The sequence below is a fragment of the Martes martes genome, assembly GCF_963455335.1.
Source record: "Martes martes genome assembly, chromosome: 4".
Taxonomy (NCBI): domain Eukaryota; kingdom Metazoa; phylum Chordata; class Mammalia; order Carnivora; family Mustelidae; genus Martes; species Martes martes.
In genome coordinates, this window is record NC_137891.1 from 175,826,996 (window position 1) to 175,854,805 (window position 27,810).

At 40.7% G+C, this 27,810-nt stretch overlaps 1 protein-coding gene across 8 annotated transcripts in view; it reads left to right on the forward strand.

Moving 5' to 3' along the window:
• Positions 1 to 27,810, forward strand: part of USP48 (ubiquitin specific peptidase 48) — a 100,690-nt gene that overhangs the window by 38,204 nt on the left and 34,676 nt on the right. For 2 of the 8 annotated variants that reach the window (XM_080799990.1, XM_080799986.1), the window contains exons 5-15: positions 729 to 853; positions 1,361 to 1,469; positions 3,463 to 3,596; positions 4,324 to 4,406; positions 8,887 to 9,066; positions 15,632 to 15,760; positions 17,243 to 17,392; positions 21,578 to 21,775; positions 22,885 to 22,999; positions 24,335 to 24,465; positions 27,471 to 27,542. In XM_080799990.1, coding sequence (XP_080656116.1) covers positions 729 to 853; positions 1,361 to 1,469; positions 3,463 to 3,596; positions 4,324 to 4,406; positions 8,887 to 9,066; positions 15,632 to 15,760; positions 17,243 to 17,392; positions 21,578 to 21,775; positions 22,885 to 22,999; positions 24,335 to 24,465; positions 27,471 to 27,542 — 1,426 coding nt within the window. The remainder of the gene's footprint in view (positions 1 to 728; positions 854 to 1,360; positions 1,470 to 3,462; positions 3,597 to 4,323; positions 4,407 to 8,886; positions 9,067 to 15,631; positions 15,761 to 17,242; positions 17,393 to 21,577; positions 21,776 to 22,884; positions 23,000 to 24,334; positions 24,466 to 27,470; positions 27,543 to 27,810) is intronic. The other 6 variants (XM_080799992.1, XM_080799988.1, XM_080799991.1 and 3 more) reach the window with 3 other exon arrangements.

The following is a 27,810-nucleotide window of genomic DNA, read 5'->3' on the forward strand; positions in this document are numbered from 1 at the left end:
ATGACCTGAGCCGAAGGCAGCTGCTTAACCAACTGAGCCACCCATGCGTCCCATAAAATGCTTTTTAAAAATTAACTTTTTTCTTTTCTTTTTTAAAGATTTTATTTATTTGAGAGAGAGAGAGAGAGAGAGCATGAGAGGGTCAGAAGGAGAAGCAGACTCCTCACTGAGAAGGGAGCCCAATGCGGGACTTGATCCTGGGACTCCAGGATCATACTTGAGCTGAAGGCAGTCGTTTAACCAACCGAGCCACCCAGGCGCCTCCCCAAAATTAACTTTTTTCTATTTTGAATCATTTATTTTTTATTTTTTTTTTTTTAATATTTTATTTATTTGTCAGAGAGAGAGAGAGGGAGAGAGAGCGAGCGAGCACAGGCAGACAGAGTGGCAGGCAGAGGCAGAGGGAGAAGCAGGCTCCCTGCTGAGCAAGGAGCCTGATGTGGGACTCGATCCCAGGACGCTGGGATCATGACCTGAGCCGAAGGCAGCCGCTTAACCAACTGAGCCACCCAGGCGTCCCTTGAATCATTTATTTAACTGTCGAACATGTTACCCATTTACCTTGGTCCTATTTCTGAAAACTCATATGTGGGTACAAACCAATTCAGTCCTTATTTGAAGATGCTAAATTCAAAACGCCAACATTTCACTCACTTATCGCTGTTTGTATCAGAAGTTGAAAAGCAAGGTACGATTTTTCTTTTTACTAACCCCAACTTGTGTTGTAGGATGCCCAAGAATTTTCAAAGCTCTTTATGTCTCTGTTGGAAGACACTCTGTCTAAACAAAAGAATCCAGATGTGCGCAACATTGTCCAGCAGCAGTTCTGTGGAGAATATGCTTATGTAACCGTGTAAGTGTGTGTCGGCTTTCCCACGGTGCATTGTCTTCTGAGACGGTTACTCACACGCTATCTCATTTTCAGTTCAGTTCCAAGTTACGGCTTTCATGGGCCATCATGGGGCCAGTAATATTTGTAGTGTAATTCATTTTCATGGGAACATGTAAACAGCTGACATGCTAAGTGCAGCTGAATCCGTTCAGATGTCGAGCGCCCTGTGTGGTGGAGCTCTCACCGCCTACCGTATGGCTGTGCTGTGCGCTCAGAGGCAGAGAGTGGAGCCAGTAGGATACTGAGAGTGAATGTAAAATGCCCCTTGAAATTGTTCCTGATCATAAACTACATGCCTCACCAATCACTTCCTGTTTTTTATTTTTAATATGTAGTGTAAATAATTTCCATGAACGAAATTTATTTTCCAGGGGGAAATAAATGCTTCCCATAGTTTTAGAGTGTGACATAATGGAACTTGATTTTTTCCGACTCTGATCTTAATTTTACCGCTCTGTTTTATTACAGTTGCAATCAGTGTGGCAGAGAGTCTAAGCTTTTATCAAAGTTTTATGAACTGGAGTTAAATATCCAAGGCCATAAGCAGTTAACAGATTGCATCTCAGAATTTTTGAAGGTATTCGAAATTTGGCGTATATGTTGTTTCTGCTCATTAACCATTAAATACTATTCTGAATGTGTTTTTTGATTTAATGGGCGAGTTCTTTAATAGCCTTTTGCATATATGAAATGTCTCTGTTTCTGCAATGATCTGGAAGAAACTGTAAATTTTAAAGTGCTGAAGCAGGCTGTGTGTTAAAATAATTTGGGGGCTCTTTCAGTTATTTTGCATGTAAAGTTCTGTGTTAAAACTTGGATGATTAGGGGTGGTGGAGTGTTTGAGGAAATCTAAGCTCTGTAATCATCCAGTTAAATTACCTTTTCATTTAAGGAGAACTACAAGGTGTGGAATGCTATTTTTTTTTTTAAACATCACTCTGGTCATTCTTCAGCCCCTCCACTCCGGGTTTGTTCTTGCTGTGTATGTGTGTAGATGTGTATGTAGATGCATGTGGAGGGAGGGGAGTGGCTCCCTTTCTTTCTGCATTGGGAAAGCTGCTTGGGGAAACCTTTGTTACCAAGTGAGAACAAGCCCATGGTATAATAGACAAACTTACGTTATAGCTTCCTTTCTTAAGATATTTTTGTACCTTTCTTCCTTTCTTAGCACAACTCTTAGCCTACTTAAGATATTTACTGAATTCATTCAGCTAGATACTGGTTGAATGCTTATTGCACACTGATTTGGTATTTGGGGATAACCCTAGTGGGCGAAACCGAAAACTTTTGCCTTGTAATGTTGGTGGTGTGGGGACTGGGGATGACAGTAAAATACGTAGTGTGTCACCTAGAATAAGTACTACGGAGAAAAATCTGGAAAGGGATGGAGAATGTGGTAGGGATGAGAGTGGGGTTGGTTGCTGTTAGAAATAAAATGATCGAAGGTGAAGGAGTGAGCCATGGAGGAAATGGGCGGAAGTGCAGAGCTTGAAACAAGAAAGTGCCTGGTGGTCTGAGGAACAACAAAGTCACTGTGGCTGAAGTGGATAAGCAAGGGGAGAAGGATGTTGTAGAGGTAACTAAGGATCATGTCCAGTAGAGCCTGGTGGGCCTTGGCCAGAGACTTGACTTTGAGTGTGGCGAGATGCCATCGGGGCATAATAAGCTTAGAATTGTGATCTGTTTGAACAGGACAGATCTGGGTACTGTCTTGTTTGGATTTTCGATATGTTTTCAAAGTGGAGCTGATAGAGTTTGCTGACTGGACCTGGAGAGAAAGGAAGGAGTCAAGGATTACTAAGTATAGGTCTGAGTGCCAGGTAGGATGCGGTTGCCAAAATTGCTCTGGGAAGTGCTATGGGAGGAATAGGCTAGGGAGAGGGATTGGGAGTTTACTTTGGGGTGTGTTAGATTTGAGGCGTGTGGTTCAGGGTTTTGGGGACTGGTTAAAATCAGGACTGGGAGAGATGAGGACCAAGGACCAAGTCTTTGGACATTCAGACACAGGGACTCAGGGAGGTAGGAGGAGCTAGCAAATGATGCTGAGGGGGAGGACCGGCCAGTAAGTTAAGAGGACATAACAGGAAAAATTTAAAAAGAAACCATCAAGCTATACCAGTGAATTTCCTGAGGTCTTTTAAATTTATCTCATCAGCATGATTCAGCAATTTTAATTATGTATGTGACTCGTGTGTGTCTGTGTATGATTTTGTATATATGATATATGTAGTTCTGTATTCTGGTGCCCATATGTAATTTCCACCATTTTTCACTGTTCTTAATTTGGTTGCATCAAGTGCTTATGATTTTTTATTTTTGAGAAGTACTTTAAAAAATCAGACATTTTGGAAAGAACCACAACAATTTTAAATCACTGTATGCAAATTAATACCCCTTCTAAGTAGTGCCTTCTAACGTGGGTGTCCTTCACTAAGAGTGGCTCGATCTTCAACAGGTTGTGAGGGCTGTTACTTAAAATGAAATTATGCTGTACATCAGAGATTTGATCACTTAAAAAAAAGCTTTCTGTCTTCTGATTTTTTTTTAAGTAATGTCTTATTTCTGATCAGGAAGAAAAATTAGAGGGAGACAATCGATACTTTTGTGAAAACTGTCAAAGTAAACAGAATGCCACAAGGAAGATCAGACTCCTGAGCCTTCCCTGCACCCTGAACTTACAGCTGATGCGTTTTGTCTTTGACAGGTAAATATGTATGAGTAACAGTGTTTGCTGCTCGTTGTGGACTAATGTGTACAGATTTTACCATAGACAGATAATAGCCTCTCCAATTTGAAACTCTAGACTTGGGAATGACAGTTGTAGTTGGGACCAGCCATTTTGAAATGCCAGTAATGTTTGGTTTTATCACAAAATTCTTAAGGAAGCCAGCCATATCTGAGTAAGAACTAGGAAATCCTTATTTCCTAGTAGGAAATAGGAAGTAGGAAATCCTTATTTTTACCCTGTTAATGATTAAACACTGCAAAGGAAAACAAACATAGGTAAGAACTGAATCATCTTGATGTTCTGTATTTTTTAATAAGAACTAGAGTAAATTTCTTCTTATTATAATCTTCCAACCTGCCCAACCCCCATGGTAATATATCTTTGATTGCGTAATTAAAGGAAATGTTTGCACATACGCATTACTTCTATGAAGCGGGAGCATCTGTAGCTCTCTCTTGTGATTATATTAAAACTTCTGAAAGTAAGTTTGGAATCAACACTTTAAATTCATACTTTTAACCTATTTTTTCCCACCATTTATAAGACAGCATTATGTTGACTTCTAATCGTACAAGTTTTTGAGCAAGATTGCTGAGTGCAACCTACCTAGGTACCATTGAGTTTGTTAAAATAGCTGGTAGAGCTTATACATTGTTTTATGATTGTTTTAAATATAAATATAATTAGCTTTCCTCTTGGTTAGGCAAACTGGACATAAGAAAAAGCTGAATACCTACATTGGCTTCTCAGAAATTTTGGATATGGAGCCTTATGTGGAACATAAAGGTAATATTTTTACCGAACGGTGATAATTATAAGCCCAGAGACTGTAACTTGTGGTCAGCTTGTGATGCATACAGGATAGCATTTCATGACTATACTTTGCTAACCTCTGTCTGGGAATAAAGGCTTTTTAGGCGAGTCCAGATGTTACTTCCATTTTCCATGAGTAAGTATACCACAGGGATTACATGGTTCATCAATATCTACAAAAGAATAAAAAGGGGAGACGGTGTTTTACTCTCTGAACCTACGTGGGGTCCCCTAGTGTCAGTACCATGTCTGTGATCCCTCATAAAATTAAGTCTGTCTGAGCTGCCTCCAGGTTTTTTAAAAATTTATCAAAACCATTGGGTGGCATAATTCCAATATTGATGCTGTAATTCTCCCTATCTGTGATGACTGATGAGTTCTAGGAAACTATGCTGTGACCTAGCTTTGAGAAGAAGTAATTTACAGCTTTTTCCTTTTGGTGGTCATCACCTCACTCCACAGGATGGTGCCTGAAAGAGAAAAGAATTTGGCCCTTTTGTTTCTCTTGCCCTGGCGGGAGGGACTGCTTCCCGTCCTTTCTCAGATCGATCTTACTATTTACTAAATTGTTAATATAGAAATTCAATCATAATTTTTGTCTCTTGCCATAAAAGGCTTCTAGAGGCGACTTACAATAGAAACAAGCCCTCAAAACCTTTGAAAGAAGCCATCGGGGAGGTTGGGGAATGAGCTTTAAAAACGTGTGTTCCGTCAGTGCTGAGGTTTCAGATTTGCAACTCGGTGGAGGAGGAAACCAGCTGGAGACTTTGCTCCTGGACTTGGTCATTGTTTTATTTGACTGAATGAACGTAACTGTAGTTCACTGTATGTAGTGATTTGCTTCCTGCCTACGTTGTTAAGTAATTGTTTGAAATTAGAGATGTCTGATAGCCTAGTGGTGTCTCAGGGGCCAGAAACATAGGTGTAAAATTAGCACTTTCCTTGACTCCGCTGCATGGCTTTGCATAGTTCTTATCGTTACTAAGCTTATTTTGTATTTGTCCAGTTTGTACAGTAAGGAAGACGAGACGATTAGGAAGTAGACTTGGTAGGCCCAAAAACCTGTAGAAATAGTTAAACTTAGTGTGTTGACTAAATGTAATAAGCTTTTATTTTATTTTTATTTTTAAATAATTTTTTGAAAGATTTTATTTTTATTTATTTATTTATTTATTTAACAGGCAGAGATCACAAGTAGGCAGAAAGGCAGGCAGAGAGAGGAAGGAAGCAGGCTCCCCGCGGAGCAGAGAACCCAATGTAGGGCTCGATCTCAGGACCCTGGGATCATGACCTGAGCTGAAGGCAGAGGCTTTAAACCACTGAGCCACCCAGGTGCCCCGAAAGATTTTATTTTTAGAGGGAGAGAGCTTTCATGGGTTGGGAAGGGCAGAGAGGGAGGGAGAGAGAGACATGGGGTTCATTCCCAAAACCCTGAGATCATGACCTGAGCCAGAATCTTGAGTTGGACGCTCAACTGACTGAGCCACCCAGGCACCCTTAAGATTTTATTTTTGAGTGATCTCTATACCCAGTGTAGGGCAGAAAGTGTGATTCTTGATCTCGGGATCATGAGTTTCATTGGGTGTGGAGCCTACTTAATTAGAAACAAAAACAGGGGCACCTGGGTGGCTCATTTGGTTAAGCATCTGCCTTCGTCTCAGGTCATGATCCCCAGGGCCCTGGAATCGAGTCCCACATCGGGCTCCTTGCTCAAGGGGGAGCCTGCTTCCCCCCCTGCTTGTCTCTCCCCCCTGCTTGTGCTCTCTGTCTCTCTTTGACAAGTAAATAAATCTTAAAATAAAACTACCAGAATTCTGAAGTTGTTAGTATAGTGAATGGATGAGCATAAATTCAGGTGAACAGTGGTATTGTGATATGAAAATGTCTGTGTTGTCTCTTGGTAATACAGTCGTGGTTACTGCTTCTATTTGTTTGGCTTATCATGATCATTTAACTTAGGAAATACTCTGAGGAACTCATATTGTCAGTGCTTTTTCCTACTTGTCTGCTTCAGTGGTCTTGTCTTCACCCTTCCACAACCACCCACAGGGTTGGGGGCCGGGGAGGCACACACTCCCTTGTCCTGCCATTGTCTGCACCATATATGTCGCTCTACCCATTTATCCTACTTTTTATAATAAAATTCAATGTATTCATAAGAGTCCAAAATACAAACATGTATGGCTTGCAGAATTCTTTCAAAGTGGACGTCTGTGTGAGCAACATCCAGCTCAAGAAACAGAACTTTCCCATGACCCCAAAGTCTCTTTTGTGCCCCTCCCAGTAACAAACCCTTCCCCCGGCCCCGCCCCTATCCTAGGCACTAATCTGGCTTTTATGGCAGTCTCTTCTGTTATTTTTATTAATTTTATTTATTTGCTTGCTTGCTTGCTTGCTTGCTCTAGTGTTTCACGATGTAAGTTTCTGTCCATAAACATCATAGTTGAGTTTCCCTTTTTCCTCTGGGGATGGTGCTGGGTGAAACCTAACCCAGGACAAGATCTTGCACTCCCTCCCTCCTCTGCCCCATCATCTGGCTGATGGTTGAAGGTAGCTGGAGAAAAACACCATCCTAGCTGTGTGTTTGCCTGCCTCTCAGACTTCTTATTTTGAGGAATTTCAGATTTATACCAAAAAATTGAATTCTGGTCTAGATCTTTCAGTTGCATCAGTTAGTCCAGTTACCCTTAAGGTAAGTACTGATACTTCCTCTGATTCAAATCTGCGTCACTTTCTATGGTTTTCTTTTACTTGAATAGATTTTCAAGCTTCTCATTTCTTGAAACGTAGAAAGCCTAGTTTTGTAATCCCTGACTGATGTTGGAGCAGCCTAATTTTTGCTATCTGGGTGGGTTCTTTTAATGTTGCCGTGTTTCTTCTGTATTTGTTTATCTTCAATTGCGTGCTAGTTATTGCCCCTGGAATTTTTTTTGCGGGGGGGGGGGCGGCCGTAAAGATTTTATTTGAACAAGAGGGAGTGAGAGTGAGAATGAGCAGTGGGGACCTTCAGAGCTGGAGAGGGAGAAGCAGACTCCCTGCTGAGCAGGAAGCCCTGTGTGGTGCTCCGTCCCAGTACCTGAGCTGAAGGCAGATACCCAACTGACTGAGCCACCCAGGTGTCCATATCTGAGTATTTTTTTAAAATTATTTTCAGCTAGGGTTGTTAGGTGGGTGTTAATCTGTGTTACTGAATCCCCCACTGAGCTAAAAGAATGCAGAGACTTTCTCCTTTTGCTCAGCTGCTATAGCCCTGTGTTCCTAAAAGTGTGCAGCATGTTTGTTGAATGAGTGATTGGCTCTGCCTTGTGACTCACTTCTTGCAGTTTGAAGGAAGTTACAGTGATGAAATCGTCAAGGGTATGTGCAAAGACTATTCTGCCAGAAAGGTAGTAATTATTGTTTAACTTTAATAAAATGCTACTGGTTTAAATGTCCAACAACATGGGAGTGGTTCGATATATTATACCTTATGATATGTTCCAGAAGAACATTTAAGGATGTAGAAAGATGTTAATGATTTGTTAGAAAAACCTGCGTGTTTCAGTATTAATAGTGCAATTAATAGTGTTAATTTATTATTATAGTATTAATAGTGGTTACGTCTGTATTGTGGGGTTGCTAATGAATTTTTTATTTGATAGTTTTTGATTTTTAATGTGTAGAAGTGATGTTTTCCATTACATATGTAATTTCCCCACTGTAACTAGCTAAAAGATTTTTTTCGAATTGTATCTGAAAATGTCAGTATTCATTCATTTGCTGATATCTTGATGTATGGGTAAAGTCTTCTCTTGCATAAACCACATGCATAATATATAGGCTGTGACTTGTTTTTGGTTATTTAAAGTGAAATGGGAATTTAAAAATACTTACAAAGAAATTTGAGTGTAGAATCATTCTAGATTTTTAATGTTTTCTCTCCTAGTTGTTTCCAGTTACCTTGGCCTACACCTATTTTGACAGCAATTTTTCTTAATGACTTACCTTCAATTGTTCCTAAAGCATTTTTCTTTTTCTCCTTCTTCTTCTTCTTTTTATTTTTTTTGGATCAATAGCTTTTTAGTTTCACACTCCATCTGGTTAGTTTGTGTAAGTAATTTTGTGACAAGAATAGGAACAGCATATAGCTCAGCTAGCTTGCAGAAGGGCAAGGCTTACAACAGAATAGCTTTGTAACCCTGACCTGGGTGCCCAGAATGTCAGAGCTTTCTTTCCATCTGTAAATTTTGCAGAGGAAATGGAGAGTTAATGCAGTGAGTTGCTTAAGATGTGTTTACGTTACTCTGTAAAACTAAATTTTTTTAACCTTAGGTGTCACGTTTTTGTTTTGTTTTGTTTTAGATGACATGTTTTGAATTTTCTCAGATGTGTAAACAATTTTAATCATTACAATTCAGACTCGGGATATAAGAAGAAATATTGTCTTTCACTTTCTCCCTTTCTCTTTCTCCAGGTGGGTCCTATGTGTATGAACTCAGTGCAGTCCTTATACACAGAGGAGTGAGTGCATATTCTGGCCACTACATTGCCCATGTGAAAGATCCACAGTCCGGTGAATGGTATAAATTTAACGATGAAGACATAGAAAAGATGGAGGGGAAGAAATTACAACTAGGGATTGAGGAAGATCTAGGTAAAACCTTTAAGTTGTGAGTGCCCTTTTAAAATATAAATTTTTTTTGTTTTGTTTAAACTAGAAATCTTTGTGATAATCTTAGGGCCCAAGATTGGGTTCTGGATTAGCAAGGATATTTGCATTTCTTAAACACGCATAAAATCTCTGAACATCTTTTACTAGCAATGCCTGAATTAAAAAAAAAAAAAAATTTTTTTTTTCTCCCCCAGAGATGGTTTCTGTAATGGTTTCAGTGCGGTTTGAAGGCAAATACTCAATAACCAGTTTAATTTTGGGTAGGAACAGGGATGGAAAGGGGAGAGGATAGCAGGTTCTCAAGCTTAAAATGATGAACAGTAGATTGAACATAGTAGAATTTGTAGTCTTTTTTTTTTTTTAATATTTTATTTATTTATTTGACAGAGATCGCAGGTAGGCAGAGAGGCAGGCAGAGAGACAGAGGAGGAAGCAGGCTCCCCTCGGAGCAGAGAGCCCAATGCGGGACTCAATTCCAGGACCCTGGGATCATGACCTGAGCCAAAGGCAGAGGCTTTAACCCACTGAGCCACCCAGGCGCCCTGTAGTCCTTTTCTTTGGGTTAGGAGGGCCATGTTGAGGAAGTAGTTCTAGCAGGGCACCATTGCTCTTGAGAACAGTGCCTATCCTGTCGAGTGTCTTTTCCCATCCCTGGAATGTGAGCAGTGCCTCTGAGGGGTAAGCTGCTTGTTTTGTAGCGATGAGGTCTGCCATCGGGAGTACTTGGCGAATAGCTGTTGCCGTGTCCATGTTCTTGGCCCAGAATACCCACTTACTCCCCGCGGAAGTGAATGGTTCTTCCGGTAGAGCCATCTTGGCCGAGCTTCTCATACTTTATTACTGTGTTTGTCATTTTTGAGTGAGGTTTGGACCATGGGGTCTAAGTACGAGAAAAGGATTGGGAACAGGTGTGTCCCCTGCCACTGTTCTTAATGAATCAAAGCCACTTTCTCAAGGTGTGAGGGAGGAGCATGGCCGTTCGAGTTGGCTTTTGGTGCATATGGGGAATCTTTCCGTGGATGGTTAAGGGGAACCATGTTTTCGTAATTTGTAGAGGTAGTTCCCATTTTTAAATCACATGTAGGGTATTATGCTAAGCAAAATAAGCCAGTCAGAGAAAGACAGTTATCCTATAATCTCAGTGATATGTGAAATTTGGAACCAAGACAGAGGATCATAGGGAAAGAGGAAAAAATGAAACAAGAAACCAGAGAGGGAGAAAAACCTCTTAATCCTAGAAGTTTGTCTCTTAATAAGAGACTCTTAATCTCAGAAAATCTCAGAAAACAAACTGAGGGTTGCTGGAGTGGAGGGGGATGGGAGGGATGGGATTCCTGGGTGATGGACATTGGGGAGGGTATGTGCTATGGTGAGCACTGTGAATTGTGAAAGACTGATGAATCACAGACCTGTCCCCGGAAACAAATAATACATTATATGTTAATAATAAGAAGAATAAGAAAAAATAGAAAATACTACCAAAAAAATCACATTTCGACGTTTATACTCAGCTATATTACTCTGACTTTAATACTGAGGTTCTTAACATTTGCTTATATATTTATATATATATATATATTTTTTTTAAGATATTTTTTATTTATTTGACACAGAGAGAGAGAGGTCACAAGTAGGAAGAGAGGCAGGCAGAGAGAGAGGGGGAAGCAGGCTCCCTGCTGAGCAGAGAGCCCGATGTGGGCCTCGATCCCAGGACCCCGGGATCATGACCTGAGTCGAAGGCAGAGGCTTTAACCCACTGAGCCCCCCCAGGTGCCCCTATATATATATATTTTTTTTTTAAGATTTACTTATTTATTTATTTGACAGACATCACAAGTAGGCAGAGAGGCAGGCAGAGAGAGAGAGGAGGAAGTAGGCTCCCTGCTGAGCGGAGAGCCTGACGTGGGGCTGGATCCCAGGACTCAGGGATCATGACCTGAGCCGAAGGCAGAAGCTTTAACCCACTGAGCCACCCAGGCGCCGCCCTATATATATATATTTTTTAAAGATTTTATTTATTTATTTGACAGAGAGAGAGATCACAAGTACAAGTAGGCAGAGAGAGGGGGGCGAAAGCAGGTTTCCTGCTGAGCAGAGAGCCCGATGTGGGCTCGATCCCAGGACCCTGAGATCATGACCGGAGCTGAAGGCAGTAGCTTAACTCACTGAGCCACCCAGGCGCCCCACTTACATATATATATATATATTTTTTTTTTCTTTTTTTAATTATGAGAATCTTTCTGGGAACAAAACTGAGATGTGGCTTTAACTGTTCTTAACTGAGTTTTATTTCATTTATCTTAATTTTATTCAGAATTAAAGGATTAAAAGCATTGCTGAGGCTGTTTTGTTTAGTATTCTCATATATAGATAGTCCTAAGTTTTTTTTTATTTTAAATGATAATTTTTTTTAAAAGATTTTATTTCTCTGACAGAGAGAGAGATCTCAAGTAGGCAGAGAGGCAGGCAGAGAGAGAGAGGGAAGCAGGCTCCCTGTCAAGCAGAGAGCCCAATGAAGGGCTCGATCCCAGGACCCTGGGATCATGACCGGAGCCTAAGGCAGAGGCTTTAACCCACTGAGCCACCCAGGGACCCCTAAACAATAAATAAATATTAAAATTTAAAATTCTAAAAAGAGGGGTGCCTGGGTTAAAGCCTCTGCCTTCAGCTCAGGTCATGATCCCAGGGTCCTGGGATTGAGCCCTGCGTCCGGCTGTCTGCTCAGCAGGGAGCCTGCTTCCCCCTCTCTCTGCCTGCCTCTTTGCCTACTTGTGATCTCTGTCAGATAAATAAATAAAATATTTAAAAAAAAGAAAATTCTAAGGGAAAGAGACCACACCCTATCAGGATCCCATCCCAATGTCTTAATACCTCTCACTGCTGTATGCAGTGTACATTGCCAATTTCATCTCCTGTTTATCAAAAACAAAATCTTTGTTGATTAAATTCTGTGAGTCATTTATTCCAGTATTCTGTCATGAACTTCTTTGAATTGTTCTATATTCCGTCTCACACAAAGTATTGAGCATGTTGGGGCATGTGGGTGGCTCATTCGGGTGAGAGTGCACTCCTGGTTTCAGCTCAGGTCATGATCCCCGGGGTTGTGAGATCAAGCTCCACATCGGGCTCTGCAGTCAGTGTGGAGTCTGCTTATCTCTCTTCTTCCCTCTGCGTCCCTTCCCCTGTTGCCTTACGTGTGTTCTCTCTCTTCCATAAATACATAAAACCTTAAAAAAAAATCAAATATGTTAAATCAGGTTATGGTTACAGAGATTTTAAGTACAGAAATGCCCAGCCCCGGAGTGCCTGGGTGGCTCAGTGGGTTAAAGCCTCTGCCTTTGGCTCTGGTCATGACCCCAGGGTCCTGGGATCGAGCCCCGCATCGCGCTCTCTGCTCAGCAGGGAGCCTGCTCCCTCCTCTCTCTCTGCCTGCTTGTGATCTCTGTCTGTTAAATAAATAAATAAAATCTTTATTAAAAAGAAAAAGAAATGCCCAGCCTCCTCATTAGTGTATATGCTCCTGACATTGTTAATGCCCTGTACTGGTGCTCTTGAAACGTTTTGCCATGTGTTCTCTGCAAGAATATTAAACAAATTTCTGTTCCCCGAATGTGGTATTATTTTTTTGAAGATTTTATTTGAGAGAGAGTATGCGCTCAAGCGCAGGGAGAGAGGTGCTGGGGCCGGTGGGAGAGGGAAAGGGAGAGAATTCCAAGCAGGTTCTGCACGCAGCCCAACACAGGGCTCAGTCTCAAAACCCTGAGACTGTGACCTGAGCTGAAACCAAGAAGCGGTTGCTTAACTGACTGAGCCACCCAGGTGCCCCTCCCTGAACAATTTTTTTTTTCTTAAAGATTTTATTTATTTATTTGACAGAGATCACAAGTAGGCAGAGAGGCAGGCAGAGAGAGAAGGGGAAGCAGGCTCCCCGCTGAGCAGAGAGCCCGATGCAGGGCTCGATCCCAGGACCCTGAGATCATGACCTGAGCCGAAGGCAGAGGCTTAACCCAGTCAGCCACCCAGGCACCCCCTTCCCTGAACATTTTAAAATCCGGTATTTTTTTAATCATGATTTTAAGTAGCTACAAATAATGTGATTTCTGACATAAATAGTGAAGCTGTAACATCACTCTTTTAAGAGAGTCCAGATGAGGGACACCTGGGTGGCTCAGTTGGTTGAGCAGCTGCCTTCGGCTCGGGTCGTGGTCCCGGCGTCCTGGGATCGAGTCCCGCGTCGGGCTCCTTGCCCCGCGGGGAGCCTGCTTCTCCCTCTGCCACTCTGTCTGCCTATTCTCGCTCGTGCGCGCTCTCTCTCTCTCTCTCTGACAAATAAATAAATAAAATCTTTAAAAAAAAAAAAAAAAAAAAAAAAAAAAAATATTAAAAGAGAGTCCAGATGAAATTAGTAACACAGTATCAACTTCTCAGAGATAGTTGTGGATGGGTCTTTAGAGCAGGACGTTTTTAACCCTTACCCTTTCTCCCACGCTAGTATTTACATTATAACTGACTGTATGGGATTTTGTTCTAATGGACTATACTTAAGATCTCTGTAACCATATATCTCTAAATAATTCAAAAGTTCTTTTGGATTGAACTTTCTAATTTTTTTTAAAGATTTTATTTATCTGACAGAGACACAGAAAGCAAGGAAACATAAGTAGGTGGAGTGGGAGTGGGAGACAGAGAAGCAGGCTTCCTGCTAAACAGGGGATATGCTGCAGGGTTCCATCCCAAGACCCTGGGATCATGACCCGAGCTAAAGGCAGACGCCCAACGACTGAGCCACCCAGGCACCCCTGCATTGAGCTTTTTAAAAAAAACTTATAAATATCACCACATAATCAATCAATATCAGTATGTTGATAAATATCTGAATGGAACAAAGCAAAATTTTCTTGTAAACATCTCTTCTAATGACATGGCTAAAACTTTATTAATCTGTGGGTGAGAGGTTATATCTTTCTTTCTTCTTTTTTTTTTTTTTCTTTTTAAAGATTTTTTATTTGACAGACGGAAATCACAAGTAGTCAGAGAGAGAGGAGGAAGCAGGCTCCCCGCTGAGTGGAGAGCCCGATGTGTGGGGCTCGATCCCAGGACCCTGGGATCATGACCTGAGCCGAAGGCAGAGGCTTTAACCCACTGAGCCACCCAGGCACCCTGAAGTTATATCTTTCTTTCGAATCTGGGAGGATAACTGAGAGAGGAGAGGCAGAAACCACGAGTGGAACCATAGCATTGAAGTGGATTGATTTTAGAAAAGAACATAGTGAATTGAAGATCTGGTCATTGATTTCCCCAGAACTAAGCCTCGTCATCCCCTGGAAGGTTACCCTGGGATACTCAGCACCATTTTGAAGATTATGTTCATGAGATAAACTTGACCTGCAAAACACTTAATATTTCTACTTGCTACTGAATTCACAGCTAATCTTTATGCCTGTTAGCATTTTAGTGAACATACCATTTTGTTACATTTTTGTTTTTTTCAAGTTAATATCCAGGGTTATATTAGTTTAAGGTCCACAGTATATATAGCGTTTCAAAACTTGGCATACAACACCTAGCGCTCCTCACACCAGTGAACTCCTTAACCCCCGCCACCCATTTAACCCATCGGCCTGCCGTCTCCTCTCAGGGAGCCATCAGTTTGTGATAAAATAATCTGGATTTATTTTTAGAATCTAAGACCAACATTAAAATAAACCCATTGCAGTAAGACCAGTTTTCTGCTTCTAGGTTTGTCTTCGTGAAAAATAGTACTTACCATCTTTTAAAAATGGAATGTGGCACGCAAGGGGGGTAGGGTAGTAAGTGTGTCTAAATATCCAGACATCCAAAGAGCATGTGGAATTTGTATTGCTTTTTAGTGTTTTTGAATTTTTTTAAAGATTTTTTTTTTTTTTTAAAGATTTTATTTATTTATTTGACAGACAGAGATCACAAGCAGGCAGAGAGTCAGGCAGAGAGAGAGGAAGGGAAGCAGGCTCCCTGCAGAGCAGAGAGCCCGATGCGGGGCTCGATCCCAGGACCCTGGGATCATGACCTGAGCCGAAGGCAGAGGCTTTAACCCACTGAGCCACCCAGGTGCCCCGAATTTTTTTAAAGATTTTATTTAACAGAGAGAAAGACAGTGAGAGAGGGAACACAAGGGGAGTGGGACAGGGAGGGAAAAGGAGGCTTCCTGCTGAGCAGGGAGCCCGATGTGAGGCTTGATTCCAAGACCTTGAGCCCCCCCCAGGCGCCCCTGCCTTTTAGTGTTTTAGATCTCTGTTACAGTACCTTAAGTGTGGGGCATCTGGTTGGATCAGTTAGTTGGGCATCTGACTCGTGATCTCAACTCAGGGTCCTCAGTTAAAGTCTCGTGTTGGGCTCCACACTGGGTGCGGACCTACTTACAAAATAAATTAAAAAATAATAAATGAATAAGTATCTTAAATGTGTATTGTGGGAGTTGTGTTCTGTGGCCCTCCCCCTTCCCTCTCCTGCAAAGCATGGACCGACAAAAGGCATTCTGATTTCGTTACCTTTTGTTTCTCTACCTCAGCAGAACCTTCTAAGTCCCAGACACGTAAACCCAAGTGTGGCAAAGGAACTCACTGCTCTCGAAATGCGTATATGTTGGTGTATAGACTACAAACTCAAGAAAAACCCACCACAGCTGTTCAGGTACCAGGTGAGCCATTTTCCAAGAACCCATAAGGCAAATACTGTAAAATATCATGCTTATGGGTCAATGACAGGAAATTACTGCTTTTGTCAAGATGGGTTCGTTGCATATGGTAAATGTTGGTTAAAGTAGATATAGTCACAGATTTGCTTTAAAGTAGTGAGTTTGGGGGCATCTGGGTAGCTCAGTTTAGCATCTGACTCAATTTCAGCTCGGGTCTTGATCTCAGGGTCATGAGTTGGAACCCCACATTGGGCTCCATGCTGGGCATGGAACCTACTTAACAAAATAAAAATAAAATAATGAGTTTTAGGGGCACCTCTCTGGCTTAGTTGATGTTGTGTTGTGGGTTTGAACCCTATGTTGGGTGTAGAGATTATTTAAATATTTGTTTATTTGAGATAGCATTGCATGGGCCGGGGGGTGTCTACTCATGAAAGGGGGAAGGATAGGGGGAAAGAATCTTAAAGCAGACTCCTTGCTGAGCGAGGAGCTCAGTCTCATAACCCATGAGGTCATGACCTAAGCTGAAACCAGGAGGCACACGCTTAACCAACTGTGCCACCCAGGCACCCCAAAATGAATTCTTTAAGAAAAAAAAGTGGTGTGTTTTCAAAACAAAGGAGCCTTTAACAGAACTATTTCACTGACCCCTCCCCTCGCAAAGAAAAGCAAAAACAGTTTAAATTCTATAGGTAAGCAAAGCATTATTTATTTATAAAAAGGATTTATTTATTTGACAGATCACAAGTAGGCAGAGAGGCAGACTGGGGAGCGGGGGTGGGGGGAAGCAGGCTCCCCGCTGAGCAGAGAGCCCGATGCAGGGCTCCATCCCAAGACCCTGAGATCATGACCTGAGCCGAAGGCAGAGGCCCAACCCACTGAGCCCTCCAGGCACCCTGCAAAGCATGTATTTAAAGAGCCATTTAGTTTTACTTGGTTTAAATCAGCCATTATGATATACTTGGTTTAATTTGTAAAGCATACAAATATGTTTTAGCCACTTTTAATTAATTTTTATGGGTTATTTTTTAAAAGGAACAGTTATAGGCTGCTTGGCTGACTCAGGTGGTAGGACCTGCGACTCTTGATCTCAGTGGTGATTTTGAGCTGCACGATGGGCATAGAGCCTACTTAATTAAAAGAAGAAGAAGAAGAGTTGCTACTGGCCTGAGGGCCGTCCTCAGTTGTCATTTTACGTAATTCTGTCTGTGCTCTGTGGTATCCTCCATTCTGAGTGGTATTTTCTGAGCCATTTGTTGGCTGGTGACGTGGAGAACCAGGTTGGGCATCAGCCAGTATTATTCTAGTGGCTCCTGGAAGTTTTACTTTCGCCTTCAGGGTGGAGGTCTGTCCCAGGAAAGGAGACCTCAGGAGGAAGTTGCCACCAGAATCCTAGCCAGTATGTGATATAATTCAGAGATCTGTGTGTTTCTTTGTCTTTGAAAACAGGAAAACATTATTTTTTTGTATTTTCTGTTTGGAAAGCCTTTCTTCAAGAGCTGGTAGATCGCGATAATTCCAAGTTTGAGGAGTGGTGTATTGAAATGGCCGAGATGCGCAAGCAGAGCGTGGACAAAGGAAAAGCTAAACACGAAGAGGTTAAGGAGCTGTACCAAAGGTTACCTGCTGGAGCTGGTCTGTAAGATATTCTGGGACAGCACTGTTGCCATGACGTGCCTTGTCTCTTTCATGTTCGCAGATGTGTATGAACAAACCTGCCCCCGACCCTTTCCTATACCCTACTTGTGCCACTGAAGCGCTGCAAATTACTGTGTAAACCAGCAACAGTGTGATGTGTAGCATTCCTTAGAATTTTCATTTATCATGTACTTTAAGAATGGGAAGCTCTTAATAAATTACAAGGTTTAGGTCAGCACTCTGCATATATATAAGTCTTACAGACGTTTCTGTTTTGTAAGATACTAATTTGTTCTTAACAAAAGATCTGATTGGGTAACTATGGAAGCAACGGACTATGTTGTTTCCTTGCACAGTGTGTGCCCTGGCCATATTAACCAGCATTCTTTTCTATGAATGCTATTTTTTATGGTACTGGTAGACTGGTTTGAAATTTAATATCAAATATTCTACTAAGAATAGGAGAGCTTTCTGCTGACCCCTAATTTCTTAAGAATTATCCCACATGAGCCAGCTCATCCCTTTCCTGTGTATGTTTAATGCAAGTTTACCTAGTGCCTTAGAGAGAAAATCCCAACTTTTCCAGGCTACTGTGCCACCAGTAATGATACACTGTCTTTGTCATTTCATAGACAGAATTCCCCATGCCCAGTTCCTGCGTAAAGGAGAGGCAATTCAATCCTAATTTTAGAAAATAAATACTCAAGCATAATTGTACTTGTGGTTTTGTCTTTTTCATATCTTAATTTTCTATTACTGGTATAACTTTAAACAAAAGATGAATATAAATTGCTAAATCTGTAAGAATAGCTCTTAAAAGTTCTTTCTGAACTACATCTTATTTGATTCTGACCTTTCTTTGTAACCTGCTACTCTCACTCTGTCCCAAGGGTTGGGATGATTCTAAAGTGCTAGACTGACCTTATTTTACTGGAAATTATTTGGAAATGAATATGATTCAAATCTCTAAATTTATTCAAAAGAGTTGAGACCTAGAAATCTATTTTGAACTGTATTCCCCAGTTTCCTGCATTCACTGAACGAGAGAAAGGGGCTTACTGTATCTAAAGTAAAATGCCGTTTTTGAACCACTCTTTAAAACTGCCGCATCACCCAAAGATTGGATGTGTCAGGTTAACACTTGTGCTTAGTACTTGTGCTTCTCTTGGTTGTTTTTGTTTAGTCTAGAAGAACCTGTGCTTACGTTCTTAGAATATGGCTCTTTATCAGTACTTTTACAAATTATGAACTTTATGACTTTTTTTTCCCATTTGCAGTAAACTTACATAGTAGAAAATCTATGTTGTGCTAAAATGGTGAAAAATCCCAAAGCCGATGACCATGGTTTTGTGCTGCCAATCCAAGTCTTTGCTAAGCATTTTCTGAATCCTACCTGTGTTTGTAAACCTATTTAAAGAAGAGTCGCTTACCTAAAATACAAGCCTCATTGGGAACACAAACCCTTTTGGCCCTTTTTATTAAAATAAATTACCTCTAAATAATCAAATTTTATCTCTAGGTGGAGTGTTCCAAATATTTTTGAAGCCACAGTTTTTCCTGGCCTTTTTTTTTTTTTTTTATAACTCCCCCAAAGGAAATGTCTTATGTTCAATCCAGCATTAAAAAAAAAAAGTTAGAAGTAACTTAACCAAAATGTACATTTTCCTTAGTAAATATTTTAACAAATGCTTTCCTGTTTTGCTAAATGCTGAGATTTTAAACACTGGTATCTCCACCTTGGCGAATAGAGGTCTCATTCCTTTTTGGTGGTTGATGACCTGTGCCTTTGAAAGTGTTGCTCAGGTGCTTTTCTGGATCACAAGTCATAGAGAACTTGCCATGAGTCTTTGTCTAGAGCGGAAGCATCTGTAGTTTAAAAACTTTCCAGAAGCAAATCTGCCTTAACCTTAAGACTTGAGCTCGACCCTGATCCCAGGGATACTCTTGGCAGAGATTGATACGGTTCTTTATAGTAACAGTGATTGAAAATGAAAGAAAGAGAGACCTATGACCACAGTTACTCTTCCTCGCACAGGTCCTCCAGCGTACTAAAACTGGCACCCTGAATCTAGAAAATGGTCAGAATTAATAATACAGTATTACATCAGAATCCCAGGCCTGCTCTCTTCCTCCTCTTACTATAAAATCAGATACGATTTTTCTGATCTTAATATCTTACATTTAATTCATATGAAACTGCTCAAAACCAGAATATGCTTCACTTGGACATTTTCTGTGGGACTCCGGTAGGGGATCAGAGCACACTGTCTTGAACAGACTGCCTTTGAGCCTCGTTGTTGTCGTACGGGTCAGGGGTATGGCCGCCCTGGACCTTGAATCCTGGCAGACAACCCTTGGGCAGGCGTGCTTTGTGTACATGCAGTTTCCCTAGATTGCTGTTCTTGTGAGGGTGAGATCCTTACTGCATTCTTCAGTTAGCCATAGCATGTGTCTTCTGCTCTTTTGGGAAATGAGAACACCCACCAAATTATTCTGGAATGTGGCTCTGTGTCACAGTTGTGTTTTGCCTCCTTTGATGGCCTTTAGAGCAATAAAAATTTTAATTTATGTGACTGTATTTGGGAAAAGATGAGATATGCTAAAACATTCACTTTCCTTTCTTGGATAGAGATCATTTGTCTTTGCATTCTTAAGATACCCAGTGTACTCTGTCCTTGGCAGATTCAACGTGATAAATGGCAAATAAAATTGGGAGGGATTTTAAATTTAATGAACGGCACCGTTATATATTGTAAAGTGCCACGACCATGTTATCTATACTGAATGTTAAGGTCTCCTCTTTATAGATATTTTGTGAATGTATGATTAACTTTTCTATATCTCTTTTCTTCCAAAAAGCTCAAAATGCTTCACTTATCTTATCTTTTACATTCAACAACATCCCCGTGAGGTAGGTAGAAGGCAGGTATTATTACCTTCATTTTACAAATAAAAGACCTAAAGCATAGAGAGTTTAAGTGACTTGCTCAAGTTCAGTTCCTTGGTGGCAGAACTTGGATTAGACCTTGGTCTCAACTTGCAGTCATGAGCTCTTTCTCTGTAGCGGCATTAGGGATGACCAGTCAGGAGGCTCTTAGTTGACAATATACAGTCTTAGCATAAATAAGGGATGTGACAATGCTGAGTTCTGTTTTTGTAAAAATTGAAATGTTTCAAACTAAACTGGAGATGGAAATTAGATTTCTAGACCTGTAGTATAAAAGTGGTCAAAATGGGCTTTGAGTTGAATTGTCTATCCCCTCAGATCTCATCAGAAGTAGTACATAATACAAATACGTAAATTCAATCTCTGTATGTTTTCTTCTATGTTTTATGCTGGGACTCACTGGAGATCTTTGTAAGTAATCAAAGCTGGTCCTTTGTCTTTAATTTTGACGTTTAGGGAACTCATGGACTCAGTTTTCCCAAACGAAAATTCAGTTTGAGGTGGTTTGGTTTTACCTTAATTTTTGCAACTTCAAAATCAGTAACAATTCAATTCTAGTATACTTCATCCTGAAATTTGTTTAAAATAGCTTAGTTTTTTGAGATAATGACATAATAATGTAACGAATAGCTCATGAGATGGATTGGGGTGGGGAAATCAAGTACGTTATAATTGGCAGTGTCCTCTTGGATGAAGAAAAATTCAGTGATTGAAACAGGCTTTTATAAACCGTTATAGCTAATGAGTTTAATCTCTAACTTAAAACTCAGATGTTTCATTTTCAGTTCCACATGTATGTCACATATTGGTGAAAAGTGTTCATGAAAATCATTTATGAAATAAACATGATAGGGAATAAGGTTATGTGATTTACGAGCTGGCGTGGAGCATGGCTTTGTAGTTAACCATCGTGGGTGTCCTGATCAGAGCTCTGCTGTGCTGTCAAGCAAGACACTTCTCTCTGTGGATGCCTCTTTTGTAGAATGTGGTTAATAATACCAGCCGATCTTATAGGGCACTGTGCCGACTCGTCCCTATCGTGCACAGCTCCTTGAACCAGAAGAGGGGTAGTTAAATGGAGCTTTGTGTCGTGGTCCCCGAACATTTCCCCTGAAGAGTGTTGCTTCTGATTCTGCTAACTTTGGACAGAGTTTGCATTGTCTTTTGAGGAAAACGAATGTATCACTTAGTCAAAAAACGGTAAAAATACATAGACTCTTTCCTTTCTTCCTCAGAGCCCTATGAATTTGTCTCTCTCGAGTGGCTGCAGAAGTGGTTGGATGAATCAACACCCACCAAGCCTATTGATAATCACGCTTGCCTGTGTTCCCACGACAAGCTTCACCCTGACAAGATCTCAATTATGAAGAGAATATCGGAATATGCAGCTGACATTTTCTATAGTCGATACGGGGGAGGACCAAGACTCACTGGTAATTCAGGGTGTCTGCTCTGCATACAAAGTAATTCATGAAGTCCTCACCCTCTGGTCTCTGTGATCATCTGACCCAGACTGTGCCAGCCGGTCCGAATGTTCTGTACACTTTGCAGAAAGAATTGGCTAAAGATAGAAGTTACATAGCATTATGCCTCACTTTTCATTGACAAAATTTCCTTCTTCTGAGAAAACCGTCTGGTAGTATTTTGTTACTTTGTTCAGTACTCTTCAAGTACTTGAACTTTGGTCTGGTTGATTGCACATCTACTGTAGATGGTTACTTAGCATGCAGATGGAAGCTGCTTGATTCTGCTTTGACTATAGAGCTGTATATAACGACATGGTATCCGTAGTCTGTTTGGTTCTGGTTGTCTCTCCTCAAAACATTTTATTTTTAACGGCAACATAAGCCCCACCTCCCTCTACGAAATCGAAATTGCATGATCACCCTCCCTCCTTTTCCTAAATTAAATGCTGTTCTCTGAATGTGTACAACTTACTGCATAAAAACTGGCATTTAACTGCGTGGCCCAGTCCTTCTTTTGTACACATATGGAGTTTTGCTTTCTAAATTTGTTTTTGATTCGTGATCAGTGAACTGAGCAGTGATAAGCTCTTTCAAAGAATCACATCTCATAGAATTCCTACAACTGTGAGTTCTAAACTGGCCTTTGGTGGGTTTTTTGCCCCTTTAGTGTTCTGTGCTTTGAAGTGTTCCAGTATGTCATACTCAAATGAAGCTCTCAATTAACATTATATAGATCCCAGATATGTTGTCTCCCCCCAACTTAGAGCCTCAATTATTTAACTCTAGTCTCATAAAATATGTGTCTAAACCTTGTGGAGTACTATACTTGATGGCATAGGCTATTTTAGCATATTACAACATTTCAGCTCTCATTTTTCGTTCTTTTTGCGGATATGAGTTTTGCTGTCTTGAAATCTGTACCACCTAAATAATTTAGGCCATAGATCAGCTTTCCCTGTTGTCAAAACTTGTGACTTTGCTTTAGAATTCTGTGTTCTGTGAAGTCCTGACACTTCGCTCACAGGTAACCTGTGCGCGAACAGACTTGATCTGCTGTCCTTCTCTCCCACCTCTAGTGAAAGCCCTGTGTAAGGAGTGTGTGGTAGAGCGCTGTCGTGTGTTGCGTCTGAAGAGCCAACTGAATGAAGATTATAAAACCGTGAATAATCTGCTGAAGGCAACAGTCAAGGGGTATGTTACACAGCGTATACTGTTGACGATAAACTGAAATAGTTGTAAGAGGGAACAACCAAATGGCTTGTGACCTATAGACAATAGCAGTTAGGGTTTTTTGAAGAAAGAGGAGGAATGATGTGAATGACAGGGAGGTTAGATTGTGCAGTGATCGCCACTATGGCTGCAATGAACAAAGGCGAGTCATCCAGCCTTTGTGACTGTATTCCATCCATCAGAAAGGTAGAAGCAGAGGTACAGATCTGAGGTCCACCCAGACCAAGGTAGTGTGTTAGTGCATGTTCAGGTGTGGGGTGTCCCTCTAGAGAGGCTGGAGCGTATTTAATGGTACCCAGAGGAGCATCCTTGGCAGAAAAACCCAGCGCCACTCCCTGGCGGACCTCTGGACCCAGGAACCAATAAACTCAGGTGGCATTTATTAATGGCGCTTATTATAGCTAGGTTTAACTTCTGTTCTATATTTTCCAAATAAAGAGTAACCTAGGGGCGCCTGGGTGGCTCAGTGGGTTAAGGCCTCTGCCTTTGGCTCAGGTCATGATCCCAGGGTCCTGGGATCAAGCCCCGCATCGGGCTCTCTGCTCAGCGGGGAGCCTGCTTCCCCCCCCTCCCCCCGCCTGCCTCTCTGCCTACTTGTGATCTCTCTCTGTGTGTCAAATAAATAAATAAAATCTTTAAAAAAAAAAGAGTAACCTAGTTTGCGGTTTTTGGTCATTCTCCAAATAGCCTCATGACTCCTTAGATGTGTGTATAGACATGGATGTGTATTAGATGTGTGTATAGACACGGATGTGTATATGTGAGGACTTGTATGTATGCTTGAAGGCGCAGCTGTATGTATTTTGGGATAGTAGTCAAGGGAAAGAAAGTAGCTCATTGGATTGTGTTTGGCGTGAATGTAATTGAGGAAGCAGGTAAGGCTTGGGATAGAAACGGAATCTGAGATACCTGCATTTCGGTAATGAAGAGTGAAAATGGCCAAAACATGGGACTAGGTTAAAAATTGTGTGGATGGGGATACCTGTGTGGCTCAGTCGATTAAGCCACTGCCTTTGGCTCCAGGTCATGATCCCAGGGTCCTGGGATCGAGTTACGCATCGGGCTCCTTGCTCAGCAGGGAGCCAGCTTCGCTCTCTCCCTCTGCCTGCCTCTCTGCCTGCTTGTGCTCACTCTCTTCTCTCTCTGACAAATAAATAAAATCTTTTAAAAAGATTGTGTGGATGGTAGCAAATTTTGAATGTTTGTAATTCATTTTCGTTCATGACCTTTACACGTAAAGGGGGAGGGCATTAGGAAATGTTACTTACATGATTTCACATGGTCTCTGTTCTGCAGCAGTGATGGATTTTGGGTAGGGAAATCCTCCCTGCGCAGTTGGCGTCAGCTCGCTCTTGAACAACTAGACGAACAAGACGGTGACGTAGACCAAAGCAATGGGAAAATGAACGGCAACACCTTGAACAAAGGTAATGTGAAAAGTCTGTGTCGGTGGTCGTGGGCGGCACTGCAGAATTCCCACCTGTGCAATTTCAGAAGCCATTTTTATTAAACCAGAAGCACTCAAGTGTCTCAGAACAAATAAAAAGATTGTTTAAGTTATACTGAAATTGAGCAAGGGCTCAGCAGCTCATGCGAGGAATTCTGTGTGCCCTGGCATCCTTTTTCTTCCTGGTCACTCTAGTTAATCACAGGCAAAATTCTTTTTAATTCTGCTCCAGACTAAAATTTTTAAGAAAGGTGAGTCTGCTGCCAGTCTCATAGGATATTGTCAGCTCAGTATGTTTGGTTATAGATTATCTGCCACATTTACAGGCTGCCTTTGGCAAATAAAATTACCCTGTACTTCTGCATTTTTTCATCCAGGAGAGAAGGCAGCTTATGAATAGTATTTTCTTAATAAATTCTACTGAGTTTTCTGAAGCTATGCTTTCAAGTAGGAAATTATGTTAATATAGGTCAACCACTAAATTGAATTTTATAATCAGTGTTTTATAAGATACAAGGGGAATTAAGGCTCTAAAAATTATTTGTAGGTTTAAATTGGAAGCTAGCGGTTTGATCAGTCTGTTCAGGCACAATTAGTGACCCTCAAGCAGTTGTCTCACCTCGTTCTCTTATCCACTTATTAGGATCACATACATAGATTTTTAAAAATTATCTTTTTTTTTTTTTAAAGATTTTATTTATTTATTTGACAGAGATCACAAGTAGGCAGAGAAGCAGGCCGAGAGAGGTGGGGAAGCAGGCTCCCCGCTGAGCAGAGAGCCCGATGCGGGCCTCAATCCCAGGACCCTGGGATCATGACCTGAGCCGAAGGCAGAGGCTTTAACCCACTGAGGCACCCAGGCACCCCTAAAAATTATCTTTTAATATTTTTAGCCTTTTTACTGAAATATTCTGAATTTTCTTGGTGTGGCTCTTCCCCTATCACTACCTTTTTAATTTTTTTATGTGTTTTTTTATTTTAATAAATGGACTAGGATTGTTTTTTTGAAGGAAGTTAACACATGGTGTTATATTACTGTCAGGTATACAACACAGTAATTCAGCAACTCTTACTTTATAAGAAAATAAAAATCCCAAAGCCGCTATTTGTTTCAGGCTGTGATTTTTAACGTTTTCAGATTCGATAGTTTTTTTTCTTTTGGTTAAAAAAAATCTGTACAATTCATGAACTTAACCTTAGTTTCAGTGTTATTGTTCTGTCATTTGAAACCCCTATTTTTAGTAGCATCGTGTGACACAGTGTGTTAAATATTTACTTGGTGCTCTTTTAAACTTCTTTATGTATTAGTGATCTTTTTTTTTTAAGCTTTTAAGTAATCTCAGCACCTAACAGGGCTCAGAATCAAAACCCAGAGATCAAGTCACACACTCCAGCAACTGAGCCAGCCAGGCCCCCGAGTGATTGTTCCTTTTAAGTAAAGTCAGATGCCATAATAGGAAGTATCTTGATGTTGGCCTAGCTTAAAAATAGTTTTCATGTTGGTTTGAGAGTAATATGCTTCTCTTCTCTGCCTTCCTCCATTCAGACATTTTAAGAGTTTGAAGCAGAGCAGAAGGTACAAAGTAAAATCTGGAATCCCTTCTACCAAATATAATCGCCATAAATGGGGCTTGTTTTTTAATGATGGCAGTCCTATAGGTGCGGTCGTGCATTTTCCTCTATTAGAATATTTGGCTTGTGGGGCGCCTGGGTGGCTCAGTTGGTTAAAGCCTCTGCCTTTGGCTCAGGTCATGATCTCAGGGTCCTGGGATCGAGTCCCGCATCGGGTTCTCTGCTCAGCAGGGAGCCTGCTTCCTCCTCTCTCTCTCACTCTCTGCCTGCCTCTCTGACTACTTGTAATCTCTGTCTGTCAAATAAATAAATAAAAAATCTTAAAAAAAAAAATATGGCTCTTTATTTAGTGGCTGAAGGAAGCCATACATTATTGTATGGATGTATTCTATTTATTTAACTGATTTTTTTTTCAGTTTTGTACAATTAATATATAAGAACAGATAAAGTGAGCATCCTTACATATGCTTGTACCTACATCTTTGCAGAAATGGTTGGATCAGAGAATTATAACCATTTATAATTGCCATGTACTGATACGTATTGGTAAATGTATAAAGTATATACAGGGTTGTTTTTCCATGCTTTTATCAATATGAAAAATAAACCTTTCATGTAAGCTATACGATATACGAAAAATGACTTAGCAGTGTCAGGGGTTTGCCTTTCAAAATTATCATCGAGATCAACCATGGTTCTTTATTTAAGAAGTTCTTGTTGTGTATGTGATAGAGTGTCCTTCCTATGCCTGGTTTTCTGCTGAGCTCTTTAATGGTTAGTAAATATTCTTTAAATGTCTTATGTACTTAAACTAAAACCCATGAATAACTATTCTAATCTCCTTAGACTTAAGACTTTCTGTGTGACCGCGTAAGTGGTATACACAACTACAAATTCATGGTGACACAGTGTAGACAGACAGGAAAAATGAATATTGGAGAAGAAATGGTAACGGGAAAAGCTCAGTTGTTAATATATATTTTTCATGTTAAAGGTTAAGTCCTTATTTCTCATTAGTCTTTTCTGAAGCTTCCTGTTCAACTCCTAAAAGAATCGGTGGGTGAAAATGACATGACATGTAGGTGATTAACTTGGTTTATGATCCTGTATTCTGAATAGCTTGCCTCGAATTAATGGAAGGATATGTAAAGTATTTTTCAGTTTGAAAAAAGGAACACTTTCTTGCATAATCTAAACCTTGAAAAAAGGAAAACTACCATTCAGATAATTTTCTTTCCTTTTAAGGGAAAGAAATATAACACTTCCTAACAGTAGCAGGTAGGAATCACTTGGGTCTAATTTCAGAATGTTTTAAGTTTTCTTTGTTCAAAATTGTGCCCAGTCATATCTCTGCTACTTTGAACTTCAAATATAACAGCTAGAGTGGTTATTATCTGTATTTCTTTTGATTAGATGAATCAAAAGAAGAAAGAAAAGAAGAGGAGGAGGAATTAAATTTTAATGAAGACATTCTTTGTCCGCATGGTAAGCTAGAAGCATCATCCCTTGCTAGTCTGATGTTAGCATATCATAAATGTGTTGTTCAGAGTTTTGCCACATATCTTAGGGGTTAGGCCCAGGCATGGCAGCCAGGGTGGAGTGCTGGCTTTCTAGCCTGTGCTTGGTCGTTAATGTTTCTGTTCTTTTATCCTGTTTAATGGTTAGCTTCTTGCTGCCTGTTTTTTCATTAGTACCCCTCATATCTTCTGGTCTTTCCTTGCAAGAAATTTAAAAAAAAATAATGCAAAATAGG